Here is a 9,544-nt window from a genome sequence, read left to right as displayed (position 1 = left end):
TCAGAGGACGCCCTGGCTGAAGTACTGGAAGGAGTCGTAGAGTCGGGTGAAGACAGAATTGAGTGAAGGGGGGACAAGTTCAATCAGATTTCTCTCTAATGATTGAAAGGAAAGATTTGGGGGGAGGGGGGGAATCTTACCAACTTGCATGAGCTTGACGGTTGTGATGATTTGCTTGGCATGTTTGCCAATCTTCTTGAACAATAGTTTGAAGAGCTCAACAAACTCGGCAGGTTGAGGACCTTGATGTAGTCCTGGATGCGCTTGAACGGGGCCATCTCAAAGCCAATTGAGCCCGGCGAATTGTTCAACAAAAAGCTGAAATCAATGTGGATGATGTGTCCCTCCTTGTTGATCAAGATGTTCCCATTGTGTTGGTCTTTTAGCTGCAGAATGTACGAGATAATCAAGTATGATACTAGCAATATCATGAGGTTCTTCTGTGCCCGGTTGTACTTTTCTCCCGTTGGTGGTCCATATGTCCAATCACAAAAAAAGTGGGAGAGAGTGCGTCAATGTTGTGTACTCCTTTCGCCATCTTTCGTGTTGGTAAGGCGGCACTATTGGCGAGAGGATCCATTGTTGTTTATCGGCAGAGTGAAAAGTGATCAGTATGATGTACCGGTATCTTAGCATCTGAGTGTGAGACCCCCGGGGTTCATTCCCCTTCCCGGATGTCTGCTCTTTAATCGGAGACCCAAATGTTATTTTTGAAAATTAATTATTCCATAATTTTTTTTCTGTTGGAAGGAGAGCTCCCAGTACCTCAAGAAAATTTCAGAGGGGTAATAATTACCCCCTTCAACAACTTATAGAAAAAAACAAGCAGATAATCTAGGTCTTCTTGTGCAGTGCGCGAAGAGCTGTGGCAGAGGCGCGCACTGGGTGCTGGATGTCGAGACAACGACCCCCACAGTGCGCAAAGAATTCCTCGCAGTGCGCAAAGACCATAGGGCATGAAAATTGAAATTTTCCAAATTTATCTTGCTAAATAATTCCTAGAACTAAAACTGAACATCACCTAAATGCAGCATTGAGCCTCAAAGTGAAGAATTTCAACAGCTGAACCCTCCTTTTGATTTCAATTTTTGGGTAGAGGACAATCAAAGTAGCAATTTTGCAAAATTGAAGCCCATGGTACAGGCCCAGTCCATTTTTTTAAGTGAAATTTGGCCTATGGCATTTACCTGCCTCCAACGGAGGGCCATTGGTGTGTGACAGTGCTGTGTGAACCCTGTGAACCCTGGCTGTTTGGTGGTATCCCCCGCCCTACACCCCCGGGGGGACGAAAACAACACCACGCCAGTGAGACGGAGCTTCCGATTAGGAGCACTTGGAGTGAACATCGCGAACGAGTGAGTGGACAGTTTCGATTATGGCTGGCCAGCACAGAGCCGCTGAGCGCGACAAGAAGAACAGGAAACTGATGATGGGATGCGCCCAGTGGACGAACTATCGACGGGCTCGGAATCCGACTACGCCAACTCGTGGATCACCTGGTTCTTGTCCACCAAGGGAAACGAATACTTTTGCGAGGTCGACGAGGAGTACATCTTGGACCGCTTCAACCTTACCGGCTTGAACTCGGAGGTCCATCGATACGGGATGGCCCTGGACTTTATCACCGATTCTTTCGGTGGGTCGGTTTCCTCTACTCTTCCTCACCTCGATCTCGCATGCTGATATCCCCCCTCTGTTTTTTTTGGTCTCTCTCTCTCTCTCTCTTTGCGCCCCTTCCGCCCCTGTTATTTTTGAGCCGAAGGTGTCGAAGACTTGGATGAAGCTACTCGCGAATCTGTCGAAGGCGCCGCCCGCCATTTGTACGGCCTGATCCATGCACGATACATCATCACCAGTCGAGGCCTAGCCAAAATGGTACTGCCGATTATTCCGGCCTAGAGGAGGTGTCAGCAAAGAGGCTTACAGATGATTGATTGACGCGCTTGAATGATTATGCAGCTCGACAAGTACAAGAAGGCGGACTTTGGACGGTGTCCGAGAGTGTTGTGCAACACGCAGCCATTACTACCGGTGGGCCTATCAGACACGCCGTATTCAAAGGCGGTCAAGCTGTACTGTCCACGCTGCGAGGACATCTACTCTCCCAAGTCCTCCCGGCACGGGACGATCGACGGGGCCTACTTCGGTACGACCTTCCCCCACATGCTGTTCATGGTCTATCCCAACATGGTCCCCACCAAACTCTGGCGGCTCGGCACGATCAGTAACTCCAATCAGGGCGGGCCACCGGGCTCTGAAGTGGGCCAGATGATCGGCACTAGCTCTAATAACACCGGCCAGACCGGCAGCTTGGATAGTGCTTTGAAGGCCCAACGCTACAGGCCTAGAATATGTCCGTCTCTCCTCCTCCTCCTCCTGCTCTCCCACATCCCCTTGCTCATTCTCTGCTCCTTCAATCTCCGATCCCCCCGTCGCTCTCGCTTTCGTCTCCCACAGTCGGCTTCAAAGTTCACTCAATCGCAAAACTACAGAGATGGCAAGAAAGTCTCAGAGACGAGTTCAGTCTTACCCCCTCTCCTTTTCCTCTCTATTTTTTGCTAAACTTAACTAACGTTCTTCTTTTCTCGTGTAGACAAATTGAGCGATTGAAGAAGCTGGAAGAACAGGGAAACCTTAACTAATCTTTCATCTTTTTTCAGTACATTTATGCTTTTGATTGTGTGTATGAAAGAGAAACAAGAAATGAGAACTAACATGTCAAATCAAATACAAATATCTTACAATATAGCAGTAAGCATGATGCTCCCAGACCTGATTGTGAATCCATCTCTCTTTTGTACTTTTTCTGCAGATATTTTCTTTTAGATGTGCATTAACAACCAACCTAAAAATTACACACTACACATGGAGATTCTTTTGCAGGCAGCTTCTCTGAACATATCCACTATGAGCCAATGTTCTGCTTCCCACAGACTATGGTGACAGAGCCTCATTGACAAGCTTGTGGTACTTCAGCAACCCACATTTTGTTGAGTTGTCTGTTAGTCTGCTACCATGATGCATCACCACAGTATGGAGGGCTGTTGGATTGACCCATGACCACTACCAACCAACCACCCAGCTGGCAGCCACAAGCGTCTGTAGCCTACACTATGGGCAAACAGCTGTTGCTGCGGCCCGCAGCGTCACCCAAACGTTGCATGTGGGTTTTCATTTGTATGCAACGTCATCCAGAGCAACAGATGTCCCGCATGCAACAACAGCAGATGAATCAAAACATCATCACGCTTATGTACATATGCAAGACACTGTTTGGCGCTTGCGGCAGTGCACACCCACCTCCCATCTCCTTGATCTCCTCCCATTCAACCTTAATGTTCCTTTTGACATCCATTACCTATTCATTGTCATGCCCGTTCTCCCTCCCCTAAAATTCTAGTGTACACCCCTACCCCAACAGAGTATAAATATAAAAACTTGACTCCTCCTGTGTCCGTTCCGGCTCATCTCATCATTCAAATCAACCTATTCTTCCACATCTCTCCATAACCCTCAACTTGCTATAGCCTCTACTCCAACCTCAGTATGGATCCTTCTCACAATGCTTGGGCCTCTTTGACGTCTGTCCCTCCAACCAATTGCCGTACCAAAACAAAAAGTTCAACCACTGCCAACAACAGCCAAGCAGCGCTTATTGAGAAACTTGCCCGCAAGATCAAAACCCTCAAAACCAACCTCAACTCAAAAAAGTATGCCTCAAAGTCAAAGGGCAAGTCTCTTGCAAAGTCTGCCGCCCAAGATTCCAGCCCGTCCTCCAGCTCTGCCCTGGCTGCCAAGACAAAGGCCCCAGCGCCAACAACCCCAAAAACAAACCAGCAAGCCACTTCTCCCCCCCCCCCCCCTGAATTCATGGGGCCGCCAAAACCCCGCAAGTCAATTCCTGAGACACCTGCCGCTAAACCTTCCCCTAAGAGACACCCTCAACAAATGCAAACGGGCAACTTTCCTGCAGCCTTTGGACCAACTAAGGTATGATTCTTTTTTTCTTCTCACCCCACATTCCATTGCCAGCTTTGTAAGCCCCCTCCTTTGGGGTCTCACAAGGATGTTACATAGCCATCACTAGATTACATAATCCACCTGGTACTTAGTCTCATCCTGTTCCTTCCCTAGTTCAGCAGAGAACCCTGTAGACTGACACATCTCTCTGAGCTAGGTAAGCCACTCACCCTTTCACTTTATATCCTCCTTACTCTCTTTCCTTCTTATCACCAGTTGTAGATACTGAGAGATCCCTGTAGACTGACACATCTCTCTGAGCTAGTTCCCACTCATCATTGAAATCACAGTCCCTGGTTCTAGAATCTGTGCCTTTGTGCCCCTCTTGAGCCACTTGACAGTGAAGGAGATTCCAACTCCTTACAAGCTTACTGACTTGAAATTTTGAATACTGCATTATTTGTACACATCAAGATTCTTTGGGGCCTCCTCAAGCAGGACTTGGTTACTTGGCCTCCCAAATTAAGCACCCTAGAAGACTTTTACCAACGCTTCTGACAAGCCAAGCAGATCAAAGAGGCTGTCTGATCTGACTCTGCAAGCCAAGACGTTACCCAAGTCCTATGCTTGAGAGATGCTCAGGGTGGTCGCATCAGATACGGAAAATCAATCATCCACCTCAGAAGCAATTTTGTTGGCTATGCTCAAGGAATCTTGGCTCAGTTGGGCTTAAGTGTCTGGTGCCCCAACTTGGACAAAGACTCGGCTTCCCTCTACAATGCAGCACATCAAATTGCTGCCCTGACAACATTAACTGAGCTTGCAGCAACTCCAGCTTATGCTTACCTTCAAATCAATCCAGTCATGGCTCAAGATATGCCTCTACTTGTTTGTGCATACCGCCATGTCATCCATTATCTCCAGCTCAAAAAGTACAAAAAGGAAATGAAGGAGACAGGAAAGGTTGCTCAAGAAGCAAACAACAAGAAATTTAACAAGAACCGCAAAAGAGTATGTGAATTATTTCTTCTATTTCCTCAAGAATGTCACTAACTTATTCGGTTTTGTGCATGATTTAGTTGAGGGACGCGCACCAAGATTTTGCTATTCTCAACAAATACCCTCAGTGCTATCGTGATATCTTGGAGCCAATCTTGGCCCACAGTGATGACAAGAAAGTAGAAGGCAAAGGCTTCTACAAGATAAAGACCTTGCCCTACCGCTCAAACAACACCAATTGCTTCTTCCGACAATTGGACATTGTCATGATAAAGGTGGCGGAGCAAGATCCTCTAGCAAAGTCAAGTTGGTGCCGGGTTCGTTGATTACCAAGGGAGCCACAGGAGTTGTCTTACAAGGCTGCTCCAAAGGGCTTACCCATTGATTTCTACCACCCTAAGTGGTTCAACAATCTGGTCCCTGCCCAACAACACTTGATCCCCGACAGGACCCGCATCACCTTCCTCCCCAATGCAAGCGAGTCCTTACTCCCTAAAGCCGAGAGACACCCGGAGGAAACGTTGGCCAACTCCACCTTCACCACAAAATATTGGGAAGTCGTGGTTGAGTGGTATGGCCTCCTGGAGGGGGAATCCTCTGAGGAAGAGGAGGTTGCAGCAGAGAATCAAGGAGCCGGAAAAGAAAAGGAAGGCAAGGGAATCAACTTGACTCAGCCAAGCAAGGGTTCTGATTCCAACAACAAGTATCATGTTGAGGGTGGCGCTGGTAGCCTGTACAACAAGCAAGAAGAAGATGAGTGTTCTGGCCATGAAGAAGAAGAGGAGGACAAGAGTGAAGATGATGATGACAATGGTGACGGCTATGAACCAGCAAATGAAGGTCCAGGACTCAATGGCAATCACCCAATGGACCATATCCCAGAGTGCAAGAAAGATTGGTGATTTTCTTTTATTTCAGACATGAAAACAGCCTCCTTTCTACTCATTAAGGATTTGTCTGAATTGTATCAGAACATACGGTATACTCAAGTCTTATTTTCTTGACTCCAAATCTAACAAGACCTCAATGTTATATCAAACACAATGATGCTACTACAAAATCTTGATTTTATCTATTGTCACATGGTTCTAACCCCTTTCCTCTCTGGTGTCTGGTCACAAAATCTATGTTATCTATTGTACATAGTCGTCAAGAGGAATTGTTATGTCGCGGTCTGATATATGAGTACTGCAGTGAATAATTGCTGCATGATTAGCCTCTTTAGATGGTCTGTTGAGAACATCAAGGCTTGGTTTTGAGAAGCATGGAATTTTGGCATATTCCCTCCAAGATGGACAAAGAAAAGAAAATGTCAGCAACTTTCAGCTTGATTGATATGTGCACAGCAAGGTCAGGCTTGGTGTCTTTCAGGGCCCATTTGTCTGTAAAAAAACTATTTATACATGTGTCTCTTGAAATCTATGACAAAAAAGTTCACCAGGGGCCAAGCTGGATGAACGGTGTAGAACTACTCAAAGGTGAGAATAGAGCTTGGAAGGGAAATGGATAGCAATACTACATCACTTGAAGCTAGCATCTTGTTGTTTTTCATCAGGCATCTAGTAACACATTGGTCCAAGTCCTTGTGAAGAGTTTCCAAGAGAAGATGCCCGAATTCCTCTAAGCTGGTACTGTACCCCATTCTTACCAAGTAGTGAGTGATGGTTTCAAATTTGTTTTTGAGGGTTTTGAAGGTTTCCAAGGTGCTGATTCCTCCATCGGGGGCAGATTTGTGTACTAGTTTCTTGCGATCCTCCCTGGTGTATCTGACCAATGGCTGAGAAGTTCCAAACCTGGTGAGTAGTTGCTTCTTCAAAGTTTCCCAATGCAAGTTTTCATGGCCTGACATTTCTTCCAATTCATCCTTAAGGTCCATTCCTTTGATAAAAGCAATAATTTGGCCAGCCAGTTCCCTAGAGTTAGCACCGTCATCTCTTCCAGCACTTTCATACCTTCTGATAAACGTCTCCACAGGCATGTTGGTGCCATCAAAGAAGAGCTCCTTGTCCATAGGTTTAATTTTGACTCCTCTGCTCATGGGGTCCTGGTATCTAGGCATAGCTGGTTCTCTGTTCAAAAAGTGAGTCATAGATTTGGTAGAGTGTGTAGAGTGATCCCTTTGGCGCTGATATCTGGGAAAGCGGATTGGAATGCCTAAATCCTCTGAATCATCTGATTGCTGATTGTTGTCCCTGTATCCAGTAAAACTAGGTGCACTTTAAGAAGCCTGAGGCCTTGGAGCTGTGGAAGAAACTTGGGGCTTGGAAGTAGTGGAAGTAACTTGAGGACCTGGACCAGTGGAAGAAGCCTGAGGACCTGGAGCAGTGGAAGTATCTTGAGTCTGGCCAACATTGAAAGGGATGGGGTCCTGGTTTGCAGAATTACTGGAAGGATCCACTGGAGGGTAAAGACTGGGGGCAATATTGGTACTGGGGCTTCTTTGGGCAGACATAGTTGAAATAGGCAAGTTGAAGTTTAGGTCTGAAGGTGTTGAAGTTTGATAATAGATGTGCTGATAGTGTTACTGATTGTTGAAATAGATTCTAAAAGCAGGAGTTTGTTTTATAAAGGAAGGGTATGAGAAGTATGTAGCTGCTGTTAAAAGTGTTACTAGGGCTGAAGATATCTGAGGTATAGAAAGGCCACTGTTGGGACACCACTTGTGGAACTACTCAAAGGTGAGAATAGAGCTTGGAAGGGAAATGGGTAGCAATACTAGTACTAATGTAAGCTATGCAAGGGTGCTGATGAAGCTGCCTTCCTGACTAATGCTGAGGGGATGAGAGTAAAACTAAGAAAAAGAAGAAAAGGTGTGGCTGATTTCTACTTGATCTTAGGAGCTAGTACTATGAGCTGACTACTGACTAATGAGGGTGAGAGGGTTGGAGCAGTGATGGAAGAGAGGAAAGCAATGTCAATGGGTTCAGGAGCAACTGCAATGGTATCAATGAGCAATAGGTGATGAGTAATTTCTACTATAATTTCTGTATCTAAATTTCTGCATGAGTTACAAGTGAGGGCCTGTTATGGAGTGTGCTTTGGCACACTCCGTATTATGGAGTGTGCTTTGGCACACTCCGTATTATGGAGTGTGCTTTGGCACACTCCGTATTATGGAGTGTGCTTTGGCACACTCCGTATTATGGAGTGTGCTTTGGCACACTCCTACTATGGAGTGTGCTTTGGCACACTCCTACTATGGAGTGTGCTTTGGCACACTCCTAGAACGGAGTGTGCTTTGGCACACTCCTACTATGGAGTGTGCTTTGGCACACTCCTAGAACGGAGTGTGCTTTGGCACACTCCTACTACGGAGTGTGCTTTGGCACACTCCTACTACGGAGTGTGCTTTGGCACACTCCTACTACGGAGTGTGCTTTGGCACACTCCTAGAACGGAGTGTGCTTTGGCACACTCCTAGAACGGAGTGTGCTTTGGCACACTCCTACTACGGAGTGTGCTTTGGCACACTCCTACTACGGAGTGTGCTTTGGCACACTCCTAGAACGGAGTGTGCTTTGGCACACTCCTAGAACGGAGTGTGCTTTGGCACACTCCTACTACGGAGTGTGCTTTGGCACACTCCTAGAACGGAGTGTGCTTTGGCACACTCCTACTACGGAGTGTGCTTTGGCACACTCCTACTACGGAGTGTGCTTTGGCACACTCCTAGAATGGAGTGTGCTTTGGCACACTCCTACTACGGAGTGTGCTTTGGCACACTCCTAGAACGGAGTGTGCTTTGGCACACTCCTACTACGGAGTGTGCTTTGGCACACTCCTAGAACGGAGTGTGCTTTGGCACACTCCTATCACAGAGTGTGCTTTGGCACACTCCTATTACAGAGTGTGTATTACAAGGGCTTTGGCAAATTACACTTGCTTGCAGAATCTTTGGTCAATTCTTTCAAATAGTACATCAAGCTCAAGCCCACTCATGATACCAAGAAGATTTGTGCCAACCAATGGCCCACATAAATCCGCCACAAGATCATGATTCCAATCCAACAGCATAGACAAACATCTTAGACCTCTCCAGAAAGGCTAGAAAGAAATCCAAATCACAGTGCTTTTCCTCAGACATATTCTCGAGATCAGTGAGCACTATGTCAGCCACCTTGAGTTTTTGTTTATCTTTAGTGAGCTTATTTTTAAATACGCAAACATGCCCATGATTGTAGAGGCAAAACTTTGTGGGATCTGTAACAACAGAGATGGCTGCGTCCATTTCTTTGTCTGATGGGTTGTGGGCACAGATAGGCTCTGTAGAATGTTGGGGTCCCCCATTCTTGAACTCAGCCTTCTCTATTTTCTGCTCATCTTTGCGCTTGTTCAAATCGGCTGTCATTTCTGGGAAAAGATGTTGAAGCGGATCAATGTTCACATCAGTTGTACAGTGGGTCATCTAATGTTTTTGGGGCCACTTTTTTGAATGCAGAAGCTCAGGCTACAGCCTATAAGTCATGAGATTGGCTGCAGGGGTGGAAAATAAGTTCCTAAGAATGATTATGAAATAAAAAAAATAAAAAAACTAAAAATAAAAATGAAAAATGTGGAAATTTTTGAATTTCTTGCAAATTTCTCA

General features: G+C 46.1%; 3 protein-coding genes across 3 annotated transcripts; 2 read left to right on the top strand and 1 right to left on the bottom strand.

The window, feature by feature from the left end:
• Positions 1–431, bottom strand: PtA15_1A729 (uncharacterized protein; the record flags this gene model as incomplete). Its single annotated transcript, XM_053165786.1, has 2 exons — positions 1–95; positions 227–431. The coding sequence occupies 2 exons, from the start codon at positions 429–431 to the stop codon at positions 1–3; spliced, it is 300 nt and encodes a 99-aa protein (XP_053016943.1).
• A 1,003-nt stretch (positions 432–1,434) lies between these two features.
• Positions 1,435–2,642, top strand: PtA15_1A728 (uncharacterized protein; the record flags this gene model as incomplete). Its single annotated transcript, XM_053165785.1, has 5 exons — positions 1,435–1,636; positions 1,763–1,875; positions 1,960–2,353; positions 2,458–2,518; positions 2,594–2,642. 5 exons carry the CDS (start codon positions 1,435–1,437, stop codon positions 2,640–2,642), a joined length of 819 nt encoding a protein of 272 aa, XP_053016942.1.
• Positions 2,643–3,546: 904 nt separating this feature from the next.
• On the top strand, positions 3,547–5,285 carry PtA15_1A727 (uncharacterized protein; the record flags this gene model as incomplete). The annotated part of the gene is made up of 3 exons (XM_053165784.1): positions 3,547–3,990; positions 4,603–4,971; positions 5,040–5,285. 3 exons carry the CDS (start codon positions 3,547–3,549, stop codon positions 5,283–5,285), a joined length of 1,059 nt encoding a protein of 352 aa, XP_053016941.1.
• Between the last annotated feature and the right edge of the window lie 4,259 nt (positions 5,286–9,544).

Source organism: Puccinia triticina, chromosome 1A (assembly GCF_026914185.1).
Source record: "Puccinia triticina chromosome 1A, complete sequence".
In the NCBI taxonomy this organism is placed as follows: Eukaryota; Fungi; Basidiomycota; class Pucciniomycetes; order Pucciniales; family Pucciniaceae; genus Puccinia; species Puccinia triticina.
The sequence above is the reverse complement of the archived record's forward strand: the minus strand, read 5'-3'. Positions and strand labels throughout refer to the sequence as shown.